The sequence below is a fragment of the Pagrus major genome, chromosome 13 (assembly GCF_040436345.1).
Source record: "Pagrus major chromosome 13, Pma_NU_1.0".
Classification (NCBI taxonomy): domain Eukaryota; kingdom Metazoa; phylum Chordata; class Actinopteri; order Spariformes; family Sparidae; genus Pagrus; species Pagrus major.
Window position 1 is genome coordinate 28,622,574 of NC_133227.1, and position 26,022 is coordinate 28,648,595.

General features: G+C 41.4%; 1 protein-coding gene across 3 annotated transcripts in view; it reads left to right on the forward strand.

Annotated features, from left to right (window-relative positions):
• The window catches only part of sgcd (sarcoglycan, delta (dystrophin-associated glycoprotein)), a 255,670-nt gene that overhangs the window by 113,184 nt on the left and 116,464 nt on the right, over positions 1 to 26,022 (forward strand). The window contains exon 1 of one of the 3 annotated variants that reach the window (XM_073480086.1): positions 7,261 to 7,438. The exons of the other annotated variants lie outside the window; for them this stretch is intronic. Within the exon in view, the coding sequence (XP_073336187.1) occupies positions 7,436 to 7,438 (3 nt within the window). The 5' untranslated portion in view covers positions 7,261 to 7,435. Of the gene's footprint in view, positions 1 to 7,260; positions 7,439 to 26,022 lie in introns of those variants that run through there. 3 annotated transcript variants of the gene reach the window in all.

Consider the following 26,022-nt stretch of genomic DNA (forward strand, 5'->3'; position numbering starts at 1 on the left):
AAAAGCTGGATTCACATGCAAGTCCATTTACCACTCCACGTGTGATATGTATCATATCACGTTCATATTACAAGTACATATTATGCAACCCTGTATCACAAACTATGTAATAGATCCTCCGGTCCGCCATTTTACATCAAGCTTGGCCTTGCCTGACCAAGAAACAGCCCAATCGCCAGGATAAAATATTTGACGATGAAGGTTCCTACAAACCACTGATACGTTCACATTTGTATGTGTCATCGGCTACATACCATATTGACATTTTACGTTAACATTACATATTTATGACCTAACTTTCATGTCTGGAGGTGGAGGGGATGGTAGTGAAGTTACAGGCGACAAGGCTTACAAGCCAGTGACCGCAGTTGGAGACAGCGTTTCATCATTTGTAAGTGTGACACTGCATTTGCGTTTGTTTGTTTTTTCAGGATATTTCCAGTTATGTTTGTGGTCACCAAAACAGGTATTTTAAGCCAAAATATGATTTTTTTTTTTCTCCTAACCCTAACCAAGTGTTATGTATGCCTAAACCCAACCAGAGCATAAGCACAGTGTTTTGACACGGAAAAACTTGTAAATTTAACTCAAAGAAGTGTAACGTTGCCACATAAAGAAATGTAAAGTCTGAACATATCCGTGGTTATACAGAAATGTACATTGCCAACATTTACTCAGGCGACTGGGTTGGTTAAAGACCTGCAGCTCCACAGTGCACATCGTGTTTGGCCTCGCCTATCTTTGAAAACAACATGGTTTCCTCCGTGGTCAAGTTACCAATGACAAACATTTTGACAACAATTTTCATTTTCAAAATAAAGGCACCGAAAGTACTTGGTTAGGTTTAGGAAAAGATCATGGTTTCACTTGAAATAACTACTTCCTCAAAACAGTGACCCCTGGTCACCTGGGTAAAAGTCCACTGAATAAACCACCCGACCATCCCCAACCTATTCCTGACATAGACTTTCTGGCACTTTGGATTGGCTTTGGATTGGCGGGTGTCTTACACACTTTGATGTGTGAGACTGGGCTGGCATATGAGCTAAGACAGAGAGACGGCTGCCAAGCCAGAGACCAGCGTTCACGATGGTGTTTAGACTTTGGAAGCCTTAAACCACTGGATAATTTTGACGAGATGTCAAGACAATCTTTTCCTGACCCTGACTAAGTGGTTTTTGTGCTTTAAACCTAACCAATGACAATTTAGCCAAAAGAAAAAAGTGAACTTGCAACATATCGATGGTTTGCAGAAACATTTCTTCTTGTGAGTGGATCGTTATTTAACCACTGTTGCCTGCTGATGCTGTTCATGTAGCATTTCATGAGCTCCATCTGCAACCATCATCCACGTGTAGACGTCGAGTCTTAAATTATCATAGTCTCTACCCGTTTCCTGCTGCACTTGGCTCGTTGTGTTATTGTGGAGAGTGACAAGGTTAGAGCCTGAACACCAGCAACTATTTCATCAGTTCAGTGAAATAATCCCACGAGTCGGCTCATTGAAATCGTTTTATGGTCATGGATGCTGGAGTGTTTAATTTAATTGGTTCAGATCCTCCTTTATTTATAAAAAATAATCTGTTTAGACTCGTGAAATATACGGAGCGAGGAATATGAGGTAATGATTTTCATTCCAAATTAAAATATGGATTGACTTTTGGAATAAACAAGCCCTTTGGCAGTGTGCTCAAATAAGACCGAACAGTAAAACTAAAGGCCCCACAAGAGATGTTTGGGATGTTTAGTCAATTTCCACATCACATTCGCATTATGATAATCACGTCTTCTTCAGCCTCGCCTGCTTGTTTTACGTTTGAAGTGGCGCTCTGTGATCTGGCAACATCTAATCCTTTCGATACTGCGATGAGCGTTGAGGAGAGAACGAGGCAAACATGGTCTTTGTGATGAATTTGGGTTCATTGTTTTGTCACAACAATGTCTGAGCTGCTTATGTTTGATTTAAAGCAGAAAGAAGAACCAGCCTCACCTGCGGGAGAGTAAATAAGAGGGAGTGCAATTTGAATCTACTTGGAGTTTGAAATAAATAGCCATATTTATTCATGATGACATCTGTAACACAATCCATATTCAACCAAGGTTGCCCCACGCATGGACCGGCTCTGAAACCCAGTCGGCGGGCTGGTCTGGGCCCGTAATTGGCTGTTTTCATACAGACAGAGTATGATCCAGACACTCAGGCTGAGAGGGGGCAGGCTGGGGATTTTCCTGCCTTAGGTATGATTCACACAAGTAGACAATAAAAAAAACAACAACATTCATTATGCATCACTGTGAGAATGACGTAGAGAGACATACCGGGAGGGACGTGCAGACGGATGAAAGCGCTGAAGGTGACAGACAGAAGAATGATGGACAAACAAAACAGAGAGTGGCGAGTAACGTCCCTTCCATCAACGCTGACACAATAACAAACACAGTGAGACGTTGTTCCCTCATCCATACAGACAGACAGATGTGGATTCACACACAGATGGAAAAAAACTGCAAAGACAGACAGAGTGGTTTATTTTGATACAAACATTTCTCTGAGGCAGAAATCATCTCATTGGATAAATTAAACATCAAAGGGCGGAGCATAAGAAGTACGCTAAGTGACCTCAGATTGAACCAAAGGATGTAGAGGTTGTGGAGAAAGGAGGCCAGACAGTCACTTGGTTTTCAAATTTAAATTTTGACTTGATTGTGGCTCCACATTAAAACTCAGAGGTTCGTCAAAATCATTGGGATTCATCCTCTCTGGATCATCAATGTTTCTACCAAATTTTATAGCACCCATTCAGTAGCTATTGAGATAGTTCGGTCTGGACCAGGTTAACCAACCAGCTAAAACTGACGCACCTAAAGCAAAGAGATCCATCAGGTATAATCTGTGGAAAACAATTTACAATAAAACATAAGATTATGATACAATGTTATAAATATGAAACCAACCTAAGTATGGAAAACATTAATGCAGTGTAATAAAGCGTATACTGACCTAAATATGACGTTAGTTAAAAGTAGTTTAAAGCTAGTCGGCAGCAAAATAAGCTTAACTCCTGAATGTCCTGAATACATGGATATGGATCAATGGATCATTGATATTTTTAGACTTTTGCCGATTGAATTAAGATGTTAGTGTTTCTCAAACTAGGGGGCGGGCCCCTCTGAGGGGCCACAGAGCCACTGTTGAGAGGTAACGGACGACATATGGAGTGAAACTGAGTTGAATAAATGTGATATATGTCAGGGAAACAAACAAACAAGAGTTTGCTGCTGCTATTTTTCTGACCTTTTATTCAACTAAAATTCAACTCAGATCATTATGTAAAAGTTGCTTTCCCTATCAGTGTTGATTAATGATAAAAAAAAAAGAATGGCATGAACTTTATTCAGCTTCTAAAGAGAGGGTATGCCCGAGGTCATTTCCAGCGGCTTCACTCCCTTCCCGTCAGCAAAATATCTACAGATGCTTCCACAAACTGACGCCAAAATACAGACAGCAGTATACTGAATAAAATAATGCAATAAACCTGCTACTTAATAGAGCCTCACAGTAAGGATCTGATTTAAGTTGGTAATGGTTTACTGCTCCCACTGTGCATCCATCTTTGAACTGGTGAGGTGTTTACAGACGGTTCTGCTTCATAACTTCACTGCTAATAGTCCGTCTTTTTTTAACAGAACCTGTTGTGGAGCGTTGGATTCAAACTGTTGCACATCTTAGACCTTTTTTCTTTCTTGATGGCTTACAGTGGAGCGTGTCAACAGAACGCAATCAATGGGACTAATTACTCGTAAAGAGAAAGCTGGCCCGCTGCAGCCCCAGTGTGACGCTGGTGGAGTGACAGTGAAGAGTAGCAGCACACGTAGCTCCAAATCCTGAACGTTGTATCTCGTGCACGGTTTGTGGCAGAGATCAAAACAAGCACACAGATCGATAGTCTGCTTATTTATTTTTGGGGCAAAAACAAATGCGTTTCAGCGAGTGACACTGATGATGGGTTCTAGCTGAAACGTGTTCGTTTTTGCTGGCAATAAATAAGAAAAACAATTTATCTGTGAGTGCTGCTGTTCTGTTTGGGGTTTTTTCATTTAAGAGAACAAAAAAAACTTTTAACAAGATAGAATAACGAGTGTGGAGGTTAAAACCAACCAGAAGTTTCACATTTTTCTGGTGGGCTCGACGTGAGTGCCTGGTGAGCCATATTTTTAGTCTGAAATGGGTTTTATTTTACTTCAAAGACCGTCGAGAATTTGGTGAAAAAGAAGCCGGTTTTTCCGACTTTTTTCTGACTTGGATCAAAACTTCACCCACTGACATTCAAATCAAACAATTAGTCTTCTTCTCTGCCTCCACATCGACTCTGCTGAGCTGCCGCGTGCATCTCCAGCTCCCCCACTACGTCCTCCATCTCCTTTCAAACTCTTGTTTAAAAGTCTGTATATGTATGAGTTCCTCTGCCTCAGCTCCCCTGTGTATTTGACTTCACTACGTACATTTTCATTATGAGACGGAGCTTCACCCTGTTATTCCTCTTTACCAGAAGCCTATTAGGGATTTTCCCCTTTTATTTATTGATTAATACATCATCAAGTGGAGCTCCAGCCGCAGCCCAGGGAGCAATATTGAGGTTCCCCTGCCGTCTGCAGCCTTCGTCCCGCCTGCCCCACTTAAGATTCAGGACTTGCCTCGCCTGTTAGACAATGATTGCTATTATTCTTTTTTTTTTTCTTCAAGGCGGGCGCTGCTGCTGAGAGAGTGGCTGTTTTCTCATTGTTGCTTATGTAGGAGCAAGAGGAAAACAAAAACTCTGAATCAGAATAGGTGAATTTACACGGCTTAAAGAATGTTTTGAATTTGCGACGCGGACATATCTGCAGCTTAACCCTTTTTTTTTATGGGCGTATAAAAGGGATTTTTAACCTCTTTTAATAATAAAGCACCTTGCTTTTTCCTTATCAAAGGCGCAGCGCTGTGAAACTGCTGGATGTAACATCAAAGCATGAAGTATTCCCCTAACCTACAAAAATCAGTCTCACCACAAACAAGCAGGCAGAGAGAATGGGATCAGTGTGGCTGTGAAGAGAGGGAGGAAGAGGAAGAGGAGGAGGAGAGGAGAGGGCAGAGGAGAGGAGAGAAAAGAAAGTGGAGCTTTGTAGGAGAAGCTTTGTGAGGCTTTTTCCTCCCTCGCTGTCAGGCCACAGAACATTAAAGTGGAGGAGAGGAATTTGCATTCTCTAAACCGCTCGCTGTCTTCTCGCTCTCTCTCCTGAACTCACATGACGACTGTCATGCACGTGCACTCGGCTTTACTGCCACGATAGTTCATTTAGAAACACTGACAGCAAAATGTACATCAACAAATACATCAGACAGTCACATACATACAGTATGAGGGTCAGTGAAACACAGTCTGCAGCCCCCAGATTGACCTTCAAGTTGAATTAACATTCTAAAAAAGAAAAGCTGAACTCTGCAACCTTCATGCAGGATTTATATCTAGTCATGGGATGTTGCAGTGGTTGTACCTAATAAAGTGGCAACTGAGTGTATTCTGGACGGATAATTGTTTTACTTCACCACTCAGTACCAGAATGACTCTCAGCCTTGTGGTCTAAAAGGCTCACAACGCCTCACAGTCTTCAGAGGTACAAACCCCAAACCTGTTGTCCTTATTGGACAAACCATCTGTCTATCACTTCAGCCATTCAGATATCAACACGAGGAAGGTGCACCACCAGTGGAGCTACTTCTCCAGTAGGGAGAAGAGTGAAAACATCTGTTCCATCGAGAAAAGCCTTCAGTTCTGTTCTTTGCTCTTGTAAATCAAATATACTCTTCAGTTCTGATATAGCTGATGCTATTGCAGCTATGCTAACCTCTTGAGGAGCCGCCATTGTTGTTTTAAATCGAACTGTCACTTCTCTCGCAGGTCGTCACACATAAACAACGGCCGTTGTTGCCGCCTCTAGGTGCCAGTGGTTCATCTTTTCTCATTAACTTAAATATAAAAGTTTCATTTAGTTCAAGTTGATTGAACTTAACATTTTTTAGCATTTATTTTCAGACCACCTTGTAATGTATAAACATGAGTTCTTCTAACTTGACGTCTTGACTGAAATGATGAGTTGGATGAAAGACATAATCAGCATATTAGCAGACTTCCCAGAATGTGTCTTTAATAGGCTATATCTTGAGATAAGTCATAGTTGTTTACTTTTACAATAATTAAAACATTACTATCCATCCTGAAGGTTTGTCCTGAATTCAGTCTTTACCCCGTCACACTTTTAAACTATAAAAATAATGAGAGGTTTCATCTTTGCACCAACTCTGGAACAAAGCAGCTCTGACAGGAGAAGCTTCAGCCTACAGCTGCTGACAGTGACGGTGACATCACCGGAGGCAATTTAACAGATTACATGCAGCTTCCTCTGGAGATACAGAAGACTTTATACTACTTATTTTTCACATATGCAGTAATACTCCACATGTTAACACACTTCAATGTGTAAGTTACCCCTTTAAGACTGTAACTCCAGTACTATTTGTCGGGGTCACTTTCACTTTGACCAAACTAATATTGTAACATGATATTTCTGACTTTTTGGTACAGTCAACGGCATCTTGCAGCTGTGTTTTCATAACCAACGCTGGGTTCTTAAAATGTCAAACATGATTGTATAAGTGACAAAATTAATGTGAGCAGGTTTACTGAACGCATGGGACATAATGTATATACATAAATACATCATCTGTCAGTGACTGTGTTTAATATATTGTGCATCACACAAAACACACGTGGACATCATGGTCCAAACACACACTCCCTTATACTTGCTCATAAAAACAGCGGCGGGCCGGCGGGGCAGGGCTCAGAGTCGGAGAAGGAGGGTCACCATGACAACACAATACTCTGTCAAGTCCCGCCTCTTCAAACTTCAAACCAGAAGGCCACATGTGTCTCTGCTTCTATATCTGGCACAGGAGGGCAGGGCTACAACTCAGAGACAGCGGGCTGGAGAAACAAGACTCTCCACGAGCAAGAGCAGAGCAGCAAAAAAGAAAAGAAGAAAAAAAAAAAGAAAGAGGGAGACAGCCGGGTCACAGGAGTCCACCAAGCGTCCAGGAAACAGCTCACAGCTCAGGGACTCGGTCCAAAAGAGGTGGGGAGCAGTTTGTTATTGGAAAAGCTGACAGGAGGACGAGGCAGCGGGGAGGGAAGAGAGAGAGAGAGAGGTGGATGTCTGACTTTGACTTGGTCAGTGAAGGCCTCATGCAGTTTCTTACCAGCAACACAACCCCAGTTTTATCTGCCTGACACCTCGACTTTGAACAGAGCTCACCGGGAGCCCAGAAGTGTGGAAGAGAGGGGAAGTAAAGTGAAGAGAGGGATTAAAAGGAAACAGGAAGGAAAGAGGAGAAACCATGGTAAGTTCTGGTTCCAGAGCCTTGTTTGGACTGCTCATTAAGTGTGGTTGCTGGTGTGGCTGTGGTGGGCGGGGAGGTGGGCTGAGCTCTGATTGCTGCTACTTTATTCCAAACACTGGACCAAATTAAAGCTGGAGTTCTTCCTTGTTAGTTTGCTTGTAGAAATGCCTTGTTATTTTACTTTTTTTTTATTGTTATCAGACTTTGTGCTCGCCAGCCCGGGAAAAAAACATTATAACAACTTTACCAATGCAGAGCCCCCGAGACTGAAGCAGTTAAATGAATTTATTTGTTGTGAACTGAGAAAAGTTTGAAAAGAGACGAAGCTCGGGAACATTCTTTTCTTTTTCTTTCAGAAATGAAATTGCGAGAAAAGTGATTTTCAAGGCTCCAAATCCCAAACTCCTCTCTACAGTGTTTGTGTATTAAGAGACAGAGGAGAAGAAGAAGGGAGGGTGGGTGGCTGGGTGGGCTAACCGGCCGACTTCCCCATATCAGTCCCGGCAACACATTTGGTTTCAATTACTTTGTCCCTCTGGGGAACAGGCTGCTATAAATAAGTAACAAGAAGCTGAGTGTGGACGGACTGCAGCCTACTGTCGGGGTCCGACTGCACATGCCTCAACACTGACTGTGGGAGGGGGAGTGTGAGTGGGCCGCCTCAGTCGAGGTGAAGGGGCATGTGTGTTGTTAGCTCCAGTCTCTGTGCAGCTCAGTGGGTAAAAATAATTTGTTAGTAAGTCAGAAAAAGTCCTCTCAGTTCAGAGGGCCAAATCAATGAACACCTAAACTGTGTGGTTATGCAAGCTCAGTCAGCCTGCTGCTCTTATTTATGTTTTGCTCTGCTGGGATTATCTCGGGTCAGAACTCAGGACTCGAGTCCCTGAACAACTGACCCGAGGCTTGGAAGCAAAAAAACCTCAAGTCTGGTCAAATCTTTAATCTTTAAGTGGTTCAAGTTTAAAGGTGCAATATGTGAGAATTGGCCACCTGTGGGATTCATGCAGCCGACAGACTGTAGGGCAGTAACTGTGACTGCCGACTGCCACTAACTGTACTTCAGTCAGGAACACTCTCGTCATACGTTTAACCATTTATTGCAACAAATGGAATACAGTTCTGCTTGGCGTTGATGGCTCCGCTCTTAAGATGCTCCCTGCATTGACTGAGCAGCACGCTAAGCCAAAAACAGGGAGTGCAATGCAGTGAGTGAGGAGGCAGCCATATTTAAGTAGCTGTGATTGGTGTGAGACTGATTGGTAACAAGAGCTTTGGCCCACTGGGGAAAAAAGGTTTTCAGGCACTGGGCTAGCTGGTTAGCATGCTAACTTCAGAAGATCTCTGCAATAAAACACATTGACGTCCTTGATATAAAGTCAAAACTGTCATATATTCACATTCTGTTGATGATTTTTGTTAATTTTTGAATGTTTTGCACTAAAATTCTTACATATCGTACCTTTTAAGTTTATAGTTGATTGTGTTTGATTAGTGCTCTGACTCAATCACCAGAATAAATGTTGATAATTAACATTTCTGACAACCACGGATATGTTGAAGCTTTATGCGATATAATAATAATGATAATAATAAAAAACTTTATTTCTATAGCACCTTTCAAAACCAAAGTTACAAGGTGCTTCACAGAATATAATAACATACAGTACAAGAAAGACAAATTAAGCAAATAAAATGCAATAAAATGAGATGCTTCGCAAAATACAACACCAGTGCAAAGAGCAGTAAACAAGAGATATAAAACACAGACAAGACAAGATATAAAAGAGCGAGATTAAGACTTTGAAAGTACATTTTGCAAAAGCTTGTCTGTACAGGTGTGTTTTTAAAAGCTTCTTAAATTGTGGCACTGACATGTCATCTGAGTGCGATATGTCAACATGACACATTTGAATGTGTTTGTGGTTTGCAGAAACACAACTTGACAATTTATTCAGGTGCCTTGCATTAGTTTGAGCTTGTTTGAATCTAGACAGAAAACAAATGAGCGGTGCCTTTTTGGAGGAGACTTTTAAAAACTTCAAATTGCTGCCTCAGGTTTGGCAAAGGTCTCATTATCCCAATTTGGATTTGACAGGATTTTCTTCAGATCTCTCTGAGCGTGACGAGACAGCAGCCCGGCTACACTTGATTACACTTATTGAGATGAACCAGATTTGCCCCTTTTTGCTGAAGATGGTCACGAACATGAAAAGTTATAAATCAGAACTTCACACTGTGACTGGAGAGCACTCTGCTTAGATTAAGCTGTGCATTTCAAAATGCAGACCTTTGGTTCATCATCTCATCTGGGCGCGGTGTGAAGGTTGCTCATTTACGAGGTCCACAAGTTTTCTAGTGATTTAAGTTTGGTTGCTTAAAAGTGAGTTTTGAAAGAAAAGTCCAACCGAGGGTCGGACAGGTTTCCTTTCGCTTTCATTGAAAACAAAGAACAGGAAGAGATGAGGGAAATCAGTAGAAACTGCTACCTCTTGCCATTTTGGGTCTTGTTTCTACACTGACTATTTGTCTGAAGTATCTTCTGCCACCAGGAAGCTCCTCAGTTCACTCCCTCCCACTGTGACTGTGACATGTAACACAGCCCACCTGCTTCAGGACACACAGCAGCTGTCGCTCCACACAGTTATTTTAGGAACAGTGTCAGAGTCCAAAAATCTCTGGACCTTCCAGCCCCCCAACCCCGGACTCTCTGTCTCTGCCTCCGTCTCCTCACAAGCTTTTTACTGTCTGCCTGCAACTGTGTGCGGCCTCACACCAAAGACAGACGAGTCAAATCTACACTCACAGATGTCGCAACACATTCACAGGCAGTGTTTCTGCCAACTCTGTTAACTGAAATACACGCAGAGAAACCCTGCAGGAGTGAAACCCTAATTATTCACAATCGAATGGGGAATCGCATCCGAACAGCAGTCTAGTCTGACGGCTCATTGTTCTGAAAAATGCTCAGATTTTCTTCTTAAACGGGGGAAGATTAGTTTACAAAGGTTTTTACGCTGGATTTTATCTCGATCACAAATCAAACTGTGGTTTTGTGCTGCAAAATAAGATAATGATCTCCATTCTGCAGCAAAGAAGAAATGGGAAGAAACCTCAGATGAGCTGCTGATTATATGCAAAATAAATACGCCACAGTTTGTATATTTTTGAGTTTAGGGAAGGCAGTGTCAGCTGATGGGTCCACCACTTTAAGTGACTGGATTGTGGATCTTGTGCAGACATTCATGATGCCACTATGAGGTTGACATGTTTGATTTTTGGTGAGGATTTGCCATTCAGATATTCATGTCTCCCATCAGGATGAATTCTCATAACTACTCTCATGACAGCGCCGGGATCAGCACAGGTAGCGCTTTGAGCATCCAGTATTTTCTTGAGCTTGAAATTCACTTTGCCTTCTGTGTGGTTCTTTTGGGTTTCCTTGGCCTCGAGCACAGGTGAGAGGAGAAGCACAGACAGGTGGGAGGTTTCATTTAAATAAGGCTGTGCAAAGCAAGTTGATGGATATTTCAGAACTACGTCTATACTTGGAAAAAATAACTTGGTGTTTTTGTTTTTTCATTTAGAAATTCAACTGCTCATGTTTTATTCTTGAAACCAACCACTGTGATTGGCTCAGCTGTTTCAGAGTGATGAGTCCAGTGATTCACTGGCTGAGAGTGTTTTTTTATTAATCACCACCTCTGATTTAAATTCACCTATGACTCAGCCCTTTTGCACTCAGTGCTGCTGCACATAAATAAATCAAAATATCAGGTGTGCTTGGAGACACCCACACAGTCCATTCTGCCAGACCTTCCACATAGCACTTAAAATAAGGCCCTTAGTCCTGTAAATATTAAAAAATAGATGAGTTGGATGAGTAATGTTTTTTATATATATATTTTTTTTTATAAAAAAAAGCCAATGATAATGAGCTTTAAGCGTGTTATCATTGCTGCATTAAGGTACTTGACTTTACAAGTATATGCAGGCAGCAGATGTGATAACGCCAGGCGTTGTTTTTCACTTTCATGCATGTTCATCGGCTCATGTCAGAGCGCTGTCAGTGACTCTGGCACTGTTTCCACCCACTGAGCGACATTCCAGCACAAGTGCTACAAAAGTCAACAGTCTCTCGCCGCCGCCGCTGAGAGCTGCCTGCTGTTTCCTGAGAGCGTCTGGAGGTTTCATCCTTTCCAACAGATCTTTGCAGCAGCAGCAGTGTGGCACATTAGAAGCCACACTTCAAAAAGATCAGGACTTTTTCTCATCCGATCAACATTTAGCATCTAACCAGCAGCTCTGCTCCGAGACAAAAAATCAGTTGGTTATTAGTGTTTCTAAAATGATCTTCAAATGCTATGATTTAAAAAAACCTGGCACTGTTGAAGACAATGTGAAGGAGATATCAAAAAGGACAAAGAAAAATAGAACAGAGGAGGCAGCAGAGGAAAAGACAACATTTGGTGAATTAGGGAATCGATTTGTGCTCCTTTTTAACAACACAACCCAAGCAAGATGCTGCTTGCAACCAAAATTGAGAGTTGGAGTTTCAGTGAGTCGTTTTTACACCGTAGAATCGTGTGAAACACAACAGCTGAGTTGTGTGCATGTACCAAAGATACAAAAGGCACAGCAGAAGCATGAACTGACAGAGCAGAGGTGATAAAATTGTTGTTTTTCTATGAGTATTCTCAGATCTATACCTCAGAAATTTCATGACACGGCTGTTTGCTGCTAGTTTTCCTCTCCTGACAGTTACACTGAACAACCAACCCAGACACAGACACAGTTACAACTTCACATATGTTTAGGCTCAAGTTTTTCTTAAATGTTGTGACAATGTTGTGCTAATGCTTTGGGTTAGGTGTAGGCACAACAACCACTTGGTTAGGGTCAGGAAAAGGTCATGTAACCCTTCAAACAATCGGTTTTGTCACCATAAATATAGCCGAAAATGTTCTTCATGAGGTCTCATGAAGAATATCCAGCAGGTTCAGACTCACAAACAAAGAAATGCAGTCTCAAACAGTGGTCTCTGCCTCACTGTTTTCCTAAACCTAACAAAGTAGATTCATTGTGTGAACCCAAACAAACCATGACAACGTTTGTTGTGCAACAATGGTCTGGGAAACCATGCTGTCAATGGTTTTGTTTTGGGAACGGCGATTTCAAGTCGTTCAAGTATGATAGTCTTTCTTGGCCCTGTAAAGCTGCCTATAAGCCATTGCTGATGTTTACCACCTGTCCACATGTTCAGAACAAATCTTTTCCATTGAAGAATATTACTTGCAGTAATTGAATCAGAACTGCATTCACAAGTTCCAGAAGCAGAAAATTAGATTTGTCCAAATGAATACTGTTGATTATAGTTGGTATTTTACATGTTTTAATGACTGTAGGTACACATTTATTTATTGCAAGTCAGGTCAAAGAGGCTCAAACAGCCACGAGCAAAATCTAAAATGCACAGCTGCTTTCTGAGGTACGCAATTTGTGGTTTTATAAGTGAGAAACATGCCGGATAATAGCTTAGATTTTTATTTATCTGTCCATTAATGGTCTCAACAGAGTCTAACAGGTATCAGAGGTAGATTTTTTTTTTTTGCTCTTACGCAGCTGCTGCTTGAGCAAATTGGGTCCTTTTTTAATCTGGTACTGAATTAAACACATTGGAGTCTGTTGACCTTTAACTTCTGCTAGCTAGCATTAGCGATACCACTTATTATTCGTAACCGCACGCTCCTCGTCAGTTAGGGTTAGGGTAAGTCAGCTTTGATAAGTGCACAGCTTCAGTTTCTAATGTGCTGTGACACATGATGTCGTAGAAATGATTACACTAACTTTGTTCTACATCTTCCCCAGAGGTACATCTGAGTATGAAACACACCCTAAAGTACGCCGTTCAGCTTTCAAGTAATATGGTTACCCATACACAGCACTATTTTTAACAGCTGGCGATGTGCCTTGTGGACGGCGCTCATACTTGAGCTTTCTCCAACCATAAAAACAGGCCAGCCTGGAAACATTGTGAAGCATGACTCATCAGACCTTTTCATTTGGGTGCTACTGAGAACTGCAGTAGAAACACTAAGTGAAACATCTTTCCTTGTTGATATGGGACATAAACAGTTTGTAAACAGCACAGACCAGCAGTGTCAAACTGTCCTGACTTTGAAGCTCCAGCAACAGAACTACCACAAGTCTGTGGTAACCAGAGCAACAAGACACCACTTTGATTTTTGTTTTCAGTTTAGTTTCATAGTTAACGCTCCACTAATAAAAGTTCAGTCAATTATTAATTAGCTTTTCAGCCTCTTTTAGCTCGTTAATTCTAAGTGCTGTATCGTAGGCAGTTGAAGATGTTTCATCTCTCATCCAAGAGGCTTCTTCGGTTCTGACTAACTGGAGGGGAGCTGCAAGCTTTTAAACTCTGTGTGGGAGTGTCCTTATTTCACTAATTACTCTTAATTGCTCCACTGACAGCCATATGAGACAGTTCATTCCACTCTCATGACTTTATTGTAAACATGACGCTACATTTAGCAGCAGGTTAGCTTAGCTTAGCACAAAGACTGGAAACTGGGGGAAACAGGTAGCCTGTCTCTATAAAAAGGAAAAGAAATCCACTTACCAACACCTCTACGGCTCAATAATTAATACATATCCCCTAAGTTTGAGCTGTACAAAAAATAACTTCATGTTCATCCCCATGCACATGAAAGTCGAACATATGATGGGAAGAACACAAACATCTGCTCTTGAAAACATTGTTTTCTATGGTAGCTGGTTCTTTTATGTTGTACACTCGTTGTTTCTTTCAGATTGTTTCTATCACTACATTACATATGTTTTTGTCTGTTTACGAAACTCTCTCATTCTTCACTGGAGGTAAATTTGAGTCATGATGGCATTCACTGAAACTGTTGCGATTTATTTTCCTCTTCTGTCACGCAGTGTTTCTGTTATCTTCTCCGCCCTCCTGCAGACAGATGGATAGATAGAGCAGCGGGGGGGGGGGCTTGAAAGGAGAAACGAGAGGCAGATGAGTCTGAGAAGAGGAGAAGAAAGGAGGGAGAAAAGTGAGGCAGGAGAGGAGAGAAGATTTGCTGAGTGAGTGATAATTTGAGGATTAGACTTTGGAGCAGGAATCGAGCTGCGCCGAGCCAACCCCTTCCCACATCCGCTTGGCATGGTGCTGTCAAGTCATTTCCATGGAAATTATGACCCCACCCCCGTTGTTTGTGGCCATTTTGCTGCAGGGTAAATAGCATCTAAACGCTCGAAAACAGAGTGACTTTGTACTCCACCGCACATGCAGAGATGCTGAATAATATCCGTAATATATCTGTGTGTTTGCTCAGTTCCCTCGGTGTGATATTTTACATTTAATGAGCAACGTCTGTACAATCGATTGAACCGCCCGGGGTCCATCCCTTACAGTCTCCTTCATATTTATTTTCTTTTAAATTGTGATGCAGCCATCAGGCAGGTCAATTAGGACGAGAGGTCTTATTTACTTTGACGGCCGCACTGAGCCTGCTGTCTTTTCACATCATTACAGCCTCCTCAGACCTCGGTCAAACCGAGACAGACATAATTAGACCTCGCTGGTCAATCAGCATTCCTGGATGAATGTATATGCTTCGAAAAATAATACAAACAGGACAGAACCGATACTGAAAGTTTTGACTTTTTCTCACTTAAATTCAAACTTTAAATGATTCATACTGTACAAGGAACTGCTCCTAGCCACTGGTTCAGATTTGTGGACGACACCTGGGTCAAAATCAGAACAAGGGAAGTGGAAGCCTTCACAGATCATATAAATGCTGTGCACAATAACATCAAGTTCACATGGGAAGATATCAGAGGAGACAGGCTGCCCTTATTGGACTGTGCTGTACACATTGAAGCAGACAGAAGCCTCAACAGGCAGGTGTACAGAAAACCTACACACACAGATCAATACTTGCTGTTCGACTCTCATCACCCACTGGAGCACAAGCTGGGGGTCATCAGAACCCTAAACCATCGGGCAGAGACCATGCCCACAAAGACGGAGGGGAAGGAGAAGGAACAGAAGCACATCAGGGGAGCAGTTACAGCCTGGGGCTACCCAAACTGGACCTTTGTCAAATCCTCTAGAAGATCCAGAGCAGACAGAGGAGGAGAAGAGAAAACGTAACAACATTGTTATTCCCTATGTCGCAGGAACATCTGAGAAACTCAGGAGGATAAACATCATATCCCGGTTCAGTGGCTGAGGCAGAAACTTGTCCATCCTAAGGACAAAACACCCAGGCGTAAGCAGAGTAATGTAGTTTGTGCTGTTCAATGCAGCCAGGACTGCACAGATTTGTACATTGGGAAGACGAAACAACCTCTCCACAACAAATGGCACAACACAGGAGGGCCAACTCCTCAGGTCAAGACTCTGCTGTCCACTTACATCTGAAGGAGAAAGATCATTTCTTTGAGGACAACAATGTAAACATCTTGGCCAAAGAAGACAGATGGTTTCAAAGAGGAGTAAAAGAATCCATCTACATAAAACTGGAAGGACCGCCTTTGAACAGAGGAGGTGGCCTATGACATTACTTATCACCCACCTACAATGCTGTACTGAGTTCCCTCCCCAGACAGCTCAACAACCATTCACACCTGGGCTCACCTGGCCCTAGCAACCCACATGAAGGCCGGTTGGGTCAACGACCCACAAGTGGCCCTAACAACTCTGAAACTCAGAGCTCACACGTGTCCTTAACAACTCTGTAAGGACACTCCCACACAGAGTTTAAAAGCCTGCGACTCCCCTCCAGTTAGTTAGAGCTGAAGAAGCCTCTTGGATGAGAGGTGAAACGTCTTCAAGAAACTGAAACACTTCCAGCTGCCTACAGTACAGCACTTAGAATTAGCATGACCTGGATGACTGAGAACCTTCATCAACATACTGTACAAGGGTCTTCATCAGCTTTATTTTTCTGAGAAATAACTTTTTTTATTACCTTGCTGATTGTGCTCAGTGTGAGGTCTGTGATTGTGTCCACAAATTGGAAGCATTATTTAACAAAAGAAAATACCCTTAAAATCTTTCTGCAAACAACTTCCCGTCTATTTTTTTCTCTCTCCCGACAAAATTGTTGTTCATGAGACAAATCACACCGTGTGAATAGATGTGATTGATTGCTGACACCTAGATGAATGTGTTTCTGATGGAAATGGGCCCGTTCTGTCGGTTCCAATCTGCTAATTGACGGTGTTTCTTACACTGTGAACATGAAGGCATGGTTTGGCTCCAAGTTTGTGCAGCTTGATTCATTAATCAGTCGGTCTTGTTCAGAATTCGACAACTGGGAATTTTGCTATAACAGACTTTTACTCTATGCTTATGTATAAAACAGTAATTTAAATTTTACTTTCTATACATAAACTCCTATATCATGGTCCTAGCCCTCTGTTTTGCACAGTCATGCCTTGGGGTAGGGTGCCCCAATACTTTTGGGATAGAGGGGTAGGGCGAAGTCTTAGGGCTGCATGGCCCTCCAGAGGTTTGCAGAGGCAAACCTCAAACCAAGGGTTATGGGAACTCTGTCATTTGCTGATTTCCAGTAGCTAACTAGCTAGCTAGCTTATGTTACATTGTCATTGCTGATTTGTGCATGACAGTCCTGCATTTTGAGGTATTTCAAAGTTGCATTCCTTCCTTTGATGGGATATGATGCCTGAAATTCAACTAAAGTGCAGCAGCAAAGTTGCATCAGTTGGTGCTAATGTTCCTGTAGTGTCAGCGCAGACTGACAGGTTCGGGACACAGATTGCTAATGTGAGCCTATAAAGCACTTCTGTTGCTGCTGTGGCCAGGTATTGAAGCAGTGTTCTTTTTTTATTTGCTGACCTGATTGATAGTTTAGATTACTGATTTAGAAAATACATACTAAGCACTGATTTGATGTTTTCTAGTTTAAAATGCAGTTAGGCTAAATGGGCTAAATCTAGCCTTTAGCACCACTACATGTCACTATGGCCTCACAGAGCTGCATGGCTGTAGACTGTCTTATTATAAGATTATTTATGTTTCCTATAGATAACTTCACAGATGCGCTTAATGCCTCTCAGTCTTTGAGTTGAAAATATCTGAGCCAGTTTGCATCCACTTCCTGTGACCTCCCTCTTTCCTGTCCTCTTTCCTGTAGGGCAGAATAAACAAGGCAACTCCCTCTCTCCCTCTGTCTCTCTCCTTTTGGCTGTTTCTGTCTCTCGCCATATATTTTTAAACTAATTAAAATCTGCCGTTTCCTTAAGAACTAGAAGATAAAAAACCTACGTGTCTAAACAGAAGAACAATCAAGAGTCTACGCGAGAAAGCTTTAAGCGAGCAACAAGGTAAACCTTATTAGACATTTAAAAACGAATTATTGGTCTTGAAGTAAGGTGTTGTAAATAAAGATCAATACAACCTTGATGTTCATATCCTAATCAGACACCCCAAAACAATGCAATCCAATTAAGATTTAACTTGTCAGACCTGCCGTTCAGGGTGTTCGGAGAAATATTTAATCAGATTAGAAGAAAATCTTAATCCTTAAACACTTTAAAAGCAGCTAAACTTTGAGTGGTTCGTGTTTCTGCATCCATCTTGTTGTTCATTGGGACACTGATAAACCTGATGTCATGTTGAGGTACGACATCTGGCACACTGACGACAAATTCCAGAAGACAGAAAAAGTTTGTGCAATTTCAAACATCAGCAGGAAACACCTGAAAATAACAACAGGCCATCTGTTGTCGGGCTTTTTTGTTAATGTTCACAGTTTAGATATTTTCACTTTAATTTGCTGTTTATGTGACTTTGAGGTGGATTTCAGCCACAGTTCAGCATGGTGAGGGATATGAAGTATTGTGCTAATTGGCATGGTGTTTGTCATATTTCAGTACAAATTAGAAGCAGACTTGTAATTGTTGTTTGGGGGCAGTTTGTGCTCTCAGACGGGTGATATGAATGTGCAAGGGAGTGTCTCGGTGGCATCACAGTTACATTGTCGTATGTATGCTCAGTTTTTGATGGTTTGGCCACGAAGCTTCAATCCCTTCCAAGCGTAAGAGATGTGTGACACAGTCGACAGTCCTTGTTCTCAACAGAACTGAATTATAAAGTTCTGCTGAAGCTGAAGTCAAGGTAGCTGCATATAGATTTATTACCTAATGTGCTTTGTCCCTGCATGTGAATACAAAGAAGTATCTCTTCACTGCAGCTCAGCAAAGAAAAACACTGAGGGGAAAGAGAAAAGATTGAATTTTGAAACTAAAGAAAGATAAACATCTTGATTTGGTCTGCTCAGACTGCTCAAACCTCGTAATTGCTTCAGCTGAACATTAAAATGCATTTTTGTGAGGACATTTTGTGGATATTGTGTGGCCAGTGTGGTCTCTGCATCCCCAAACAAAATGTTTTTGCAAATAACATTTTGGAGGGAACATTGCTGCCTTGTGTACAATATTTTCCCCCATCTCTCAATGATCTGCAAAACCCCAGATTATGTCCAATAACATTTTTCCACATTCAATGAGTGTTTTTACAGTTCTGACTTTCTATGACATCTGCGCATAAAACTATGGTCTGCTAGAGAATTATCGGAACCATATGTAGTTAGACTATTAACGGTATGACTGTGTCTATTTCCAAACTCAAGTCTCTTGCATTAACACAAGGGGCGGAGGTGCAGAAGTACCCAACATTGCCATAATTTCCTCAAGCAAAGTATACAGGACGTTGACAGCTGCTGACTGTGGTTAGATTTCGGCAACAACACGACTTCAGTTAAAGGAAAGATTCTGGTTTGGACTGGATACTGAAAAAGTTAACACACCCTGTCTTGTGGACAGTGGACACTTTTTCTGAGCTCATTGAAAATATGATTTTAAAAAGAGGCGGGCCTATGAGCAGGATTTGTGACATCACACACACAGTTTGAAAGCCAATGCTGGTCAGCTATCATGTAGAAATATGATTCCTGCCAACACAGTATCACAGCAGTCTGCAAAATAGTGATGGCATTTAATTTATAGTATTTGAGTACATAGGCATCATGCATTTTTTCATGACACTCAGCACAAGTTTAAAATGTCAACATATACACAGATCCTATAGATTAGGTTGTTTTCCTAACCTGAGCTGTTGTTGCCTTAAAACAGAATTTTACCAAAGCTATCCTTGAACATTGAGCCTTGGGCCTAGAACCACAGGCTGGAAGAAAACCCTGGATTCTGGTGTGACGGTCTTGGACTTTTTACGCTCCGATCTCCTCAGACTCTCGCACAGTTCATAAATGTAGTGATAGTCTTGCTGAAAGCCACAAAAAACAACTTAAGTACTAAGTGAACTGAGACATCTTATTTACCAGCAGTTAAACTCCTAAAAGTAAAAAAAAAAAACATTTAAATATTCATAGATCTGGATTTTTATTTTACAACGAAATGTCATTTTAAGGATTTTGACAAGATAATTTAACTTTTGTGGAAAAACCACATCAGACACAAATTATGATAAAGTATCGAGTATTTTACATAAAACATGTCTGGAAGGGATCTTTAACTAAGTGCTTAGACATAGAAATATATTTTGCAGTCTAAGGAAAAAACATGCAAGCAGGATAATGTTTATTTTCCGAACATAGCTGCTATTTAAAATATATATCCTTCAGCATACATAGGACCTGGGGATACTGTATTAAGATAGACCTTTAAAAAAGCAAAGCTTCCTTTAACCGTCTTTCATTTTCAACTTCAGCTTCAAGGTTATGGTCTCTTTGTTTCCCCACTTTTCTCTGGAGCACACACATCTTTTTCTTTCCTCTATCTCTGTATCTTTGTCTCTTTCATTCGTCCTTTGGTTTCTTCTCCTCTCCTCGTTCTCCCTCTCCCCTGCATCCCCTTTGTGTTTTATTTCATTCTGCAAGTTCTTGCAAAGTATTTCAGCCTCTCTCTCAGTTTATCTCTCTCTGTCTTTTCCACTTTTGTGTCTCATTTCTCTGTTTCTCTCTCTGTATACTGATCTGTTATTTTCTTTTTTTTTAAACTCCATCACGTCCCCTGAGAGAGTACAGCATGACCGATTGGCACTTACCATAAAAATTGTTGCTCTAAATGATCCCAGACTCCCAAACAACGCAGCGGCGTGCATACCAATGAATGTTCAGGGTGCATCAGAGAAAGATGGACAACTGCGGCCGAGCACCTATAATGATGATGTGGTGGATGAGCGCAGTGTGCAGTAAATACCACAGATGTTTACCGGAAACAATGTTTGAAGTGCAGAGAAGTCAAAACATCCATCAGTCAGCTGGTGACCTGACGGCCGAGTAAATGAATGCAAAGAGCTCTAAATGAAATTACATGTTGGATGAAAAATCCTGATACATAAACGCCACATAAACATTTAGTGACATGAGCTGCATTTATTACCCGTCTGTTTGGCTGTAAACTAGACAATGTGCAAAATCAATGACCCTGCTTTTATTGAATTTGCAAATGTGACAGCATCCCTAAACTCGGTAAACGGAATAGGATGCATTTCCTTAACGCATCAAAAACTGTATATGATCTGGCACTGATGTGGTGTCGGAACAGCCGCGGAACAAGTATTTAGATGCTTTAGTTAAACGCACAGAGTTTTTAACTGGTTATGGAACAGTCTACAACCATACTGATGCCTCTATATGACCGACAAACGAGACCATCGGATTCTGTACAATATTTATAGTTATTCTCAATCCCTGTCACGGGGTCGGATAAGTCAGTTTAAAAAAATATTTTTCATGGTGGAGTGCTGAGGAGGAATTGAGGAGTTTCACAGCCTCAGGGGTGAAGCTGCTCGGTAGTCTGGTGGTACGGCACTAAAACAGCCTCAGGAGTGAAGCTGCTCTGTAGTCCGATGGTACGGCACTAAAACAGCCTCAGGAGTGAAGCTGCTTGGTAGTCCGGTGGTACGGCACTAAAACAGCCTCAGGAGTGAAGCTGCTCTGTAGTCCGATGGTACGGCACTAAAACAGCCTCAGGAGTGAAGCTGCTTGGTAGTCCGGTGGTACGGCACTAAAACAGCCTCAGGAGTGAAGCTGCTCTGTAGTCCGGTGGTACGGCACTAAAACAGTCTCAGGAGTGAAGCTGCTGTGTAGTCTGGTGGTACGGCACTAAAACAGTCTCAGGAGTGAAGCTGCTGTGTAGTCCGGTGGTACGGCACTAAAACAGTCTCAGGAGTGAAGCTGCTGTGTAGTCTGGTGGTACGGCACTAAAACAGTCTCAGGAGTGAAGCTGCTGTGTAGTCTGGTGGTACGGCACTAAAACAGTCTCAGGAGTGAAGCTGCTGTGTAGTCTGGTGGTACAGCACTAAAACGGTCTCAGGAGAGAAGCTGCTGTGTAGTCCGGTGGTATGGCACTAAAACAAAGATTACTTCATTTCACCATTAGCATATTACAGTTATTAATCTTGCAAAGGTACAAGAAAGATACATTACCAAATCAGTAAGATCTAGTCAGAGTAAATTATTCATGATGCAGTTAATTGTCCATTTATGGCCTGTTTTAGCTTTGTGACTATGTATGTTTTAAAACTATGTCAAAACCAAACTGACCGGGTTTTACAACACATGTACTTAATGGGCATTTGCTTGCATGACTTGGGCAAGACTGTAGCTGTCAGTCATATATACTCAGTGTTAAAAGACTCAATTAAATTAAATTATCACCCAAACAGTCTGTTGGATGTTTTTGTGATCGATGTATGAAAAGAGTATTCCATGTTCAAAGTTGATGAAAATTCATTCCAGTGAAAGTTGTCCACTGTTCTTTGTTTTTGGGCTCTAAGCACATGAGCTTGAGGCTTCTTATTTGACAGAATCAGCTGATTCACTGCACAAAAATAACTCTTGAAAACAGCTGTCTGTTTCAGTTACATACCAGGACACGTGTGTCAGGTAACTTGCATATTTCTACTTTGCCGAAGGAGTTGCACAGTTCATCAGTGTTTGAATCATGCAGACAAACTTTCTGGTTTAACCTTGACCTACAGTCCATGCTGTGTAGTGACAGTTTATAACCAACTCTGTGTGACCTCCACATCCCAGTTCAGGTAATCTGACTGAACTGAGATTTGTGTACACCCTGTGTGATGGTCTGACTGCTCATAAGGCTCAGCATTAGACTTGCTAAATATAATGCTGAAATACAAAACTTAATTATGTCTAAAATGGATTTTAAACATAACACAAAGTGACACAAGAATGTAAAAATAAAAAAACATCAAAATTTCCCTTTTTCATAAAGCTACCTGATGTTAAATGTCACTGAGACAAATGTGAAATAACAGGACAGGAAGTAGTACCAGTAGCTTGTATCCTCGTGGTCTCTTCCATGTAACCTGTGTGGTTTTATTTGGAAGCACATTTCCAGTCCAGAGCATCAAAGTAAGCAGATAAATCCTCAATCCCATGTGAGGAGTGTCCTAACCTTTTACCTGGTTTCGTCTAACAGCTAAAAATGAACAGAAACTTAAGACAATGGCCACCCAGGGAGGTACTCCAGTATCTCACAAGCATCTTAAGATATCTTCAGATCCTGGAGGACACTTCTTACCCCTCCATTCCTTCTTCAAGACACTTTAAGTCAATCTACCTGTGTACTTATGTTATGCTTAGTTATATATTCTCTTATTTCATGCTAAAGCTTTATTTTATTTTGCTTCATTCTTCTGTAAATCTTATTATTGAATCCCTCCTCCTCCTTGTTGCATGCAGCCCTACAGGGTTCAGCAGGTTTTTTATGTGTGTCCACTTGTGCTACAAACCAGAAGCACTTTAGGTAAAAGTGCTCTTCAGAAAGAAACTCTTGAAAAATAAATCAAATGCTCTTTCATGCAGCAGTCACAGGGAACACTGACAATGGTTGATACTTCAAGTTTCCCCCTTAGACTCTTCCCTTCAGTTTTTGAATTGAGGCCTGTAATTACACAAGCATTACTTTGTTACCATGGTGACTGATCGCAGACAGCTGGGAAAGCAGCCATTTTAAATGCCATTAGTGGTGTACAATTTGCACGATGGTGGCTTTTTTTGGCTGTATTGTTTCCCGGACATGAAGTGAGTCTGGTTCTGAAACCATTAGAGTATTTACTTTTTCACTACTCAAGCAGTTTGTAGTGAAGAGTCAGACAGCAGTTCAGTCTGGACAGACATCAGAAAAGAGAGGTTATTATCGTTTCAATGGGCACAGCTTGAATGCTTCTGAATGATGATTGCTAGAACGCTCAAAAGGAAAGTGAAGTTATGCTCTTTTCTGTCATAAATAATCCCATCTTGCATTATCGGTAGCATAGCCTCATTTGCAAATGTTCTTTACTGAGGAATGAATAAAATACAGAACCCTGATTTGAAGCCAGAGAGATTGTTTTTGGTTGGTAGAGAGACCCCTGCTGCGCTCAAAAGAAATGTAGAAAAACCCACAGCACCCACTGCAGACGTGCATCCAAGGATCTGTCTCCGGGAAGCTGCTTTTGGCTGTGAGATTAATATTTATTTACTGTGGGTTTTGGAAAGAGAAGTTGTGTGCCATCTGGTTGAGCCACAGAAAATCCATGAGCTTCCTCTGAAAAAAATCCCCCACAGACTCGTCCAATAAGCAGAGAGATCCTGCCATAACGGACGGGCAGCTGAGCCAGTGGAAGGTGTCTGATATTTTCTGGATCACCGCCAATCCCTGAGTGTAATACCAAAGGAAACACAGAGATGACTGAGACCGAGGCACTGAACCAACCACTTCTCTACTGGAGAGGTTTCTTTTTCTTAGTGCCAACGCTACTTTAATCTAACGGTGCAGAGCAGAACTTTACATCAGCCTGAAACCGCATCAGGATGTAGTTTTTAGTCACGTCAGAGAACCGTACAGGAGCTTTAACATGTTTAAACCGCTCGAATGTGAAATACAACTCCGACACACCACTGACTGACTGATAGAGTCTGCACTTTATTCAGCCCAGGCACTTCAGCACATGGCCTACATCAGGGTGTTTCACAAAATGGTTAAAAAGGAGGGAGAGAGAGTAAATGAATCTTTAACCGTTATCCAATGAGACAAGACTTAGATATGGCCTCTCCCTGAAGGACACACAAACAGTCGCTTATTGAGACCCAACAAAAATATGAATCATGCAAATTGAACACACGGGATGTAACTTCTGCCATGTGGGGTCTCTCAATCAAAACAAAACAATCGAGCGAAATCCATCCCAGAAAACCATTTTCACCCCGTTTATATCGTCACTCCAAACACTTCTGCACTCGATCTGAAAGTCATCACCTGAATATTTCCCTGATAATATTTAGATTTTCATCTCGTGGTTGTGTATTCGTCCCTCATCTCTAGCTCTCCCTGAACCTTCTTCCTTCTCCTGTTTCAGATTTTTTTGTGGAGTTTTTCTTTATTTGAACAATGGGTCTGAGAATAGAGGCTGTCTCATTTTATAGAAATTGTGCGTGGTAGCGTTTAGTGGTAATTTGAAGGTGTAATGTCTGTGTCTCTCTCTGACTCACACTTTTTCTTTCTGGTAACTGCATCAAACTACGTCACATTTTCTGTTTTTCACTCATGTAATTCTGATACTCTGAATCCTTGATACCAATCTTACATTCTGCTCATAGTTTTTCTTTATTAAACAGGGTCTGAGGACAGAGGGTGTTGTATGTCATAAGAACGGTGAAGCCCTCTGAGACGTTTTATTTTAACTTGGTGAAAAATTGACGTGACATAGGCTAATTGTTATGGCGCTTCAGAGGCAGCTACTGAACAACAACCTTTAAATGAAAGAACAACCTAAGTTTGAAAAAGGGTGGAGACTTTAAAATGGTCTGAATTTGTATTTGTTCAAACTAGAGTTTGGCAATATATTGATACGTCGTTTTTGTGATATGGGATTGCATATTGTCTTAGATTTTATATCATGATATGTCAAGTGTTGTCTTTTCCTGGTTTTACAGTAAAGTGATGTAACTTTCTGAACTGACCATACCCAGACCAGGGTATGTAGCAGACCCACTTAGTTATTATATCCACGTCAATGATGATTATTTATCAAAAATTCCATTGAGTTAATAATTTGTCAAAGTACCTGTAGGCGTCCCAACAATATTGTCAAAGTCTTTGGTCAAAAATATTTTGATATTTGATTTTGTCGCCCATTCCCTTAATTTCTGAAGTGCTTTTATGGACATTTTTGGCTTTTTATTTTATTTTCTGTCTCATAATATAACCTTGAAATATCACAATATAATTTTAAGGCCTTATCGTCCAGCCCGAGGTTGAGCTACAGCTCCTCATCGAGCTATTAGTTCTCAGGTTATCAATGTTGATCAATTACCCACCAAGAGTGGTGCAGCTGCATTTGGAAATTCATTAGTCCAGGCTTTAAGGAACATAAAAGCTGTATAGAGTTATTTCCCCTGTGTTGGTGTAGCAGATAAATAACGGACCACAGCAGCAGAGTCCATCTCGTGTGCCGTGTTGTGTTGTGTTGTTCGATTGTTGCATCTTGGGTA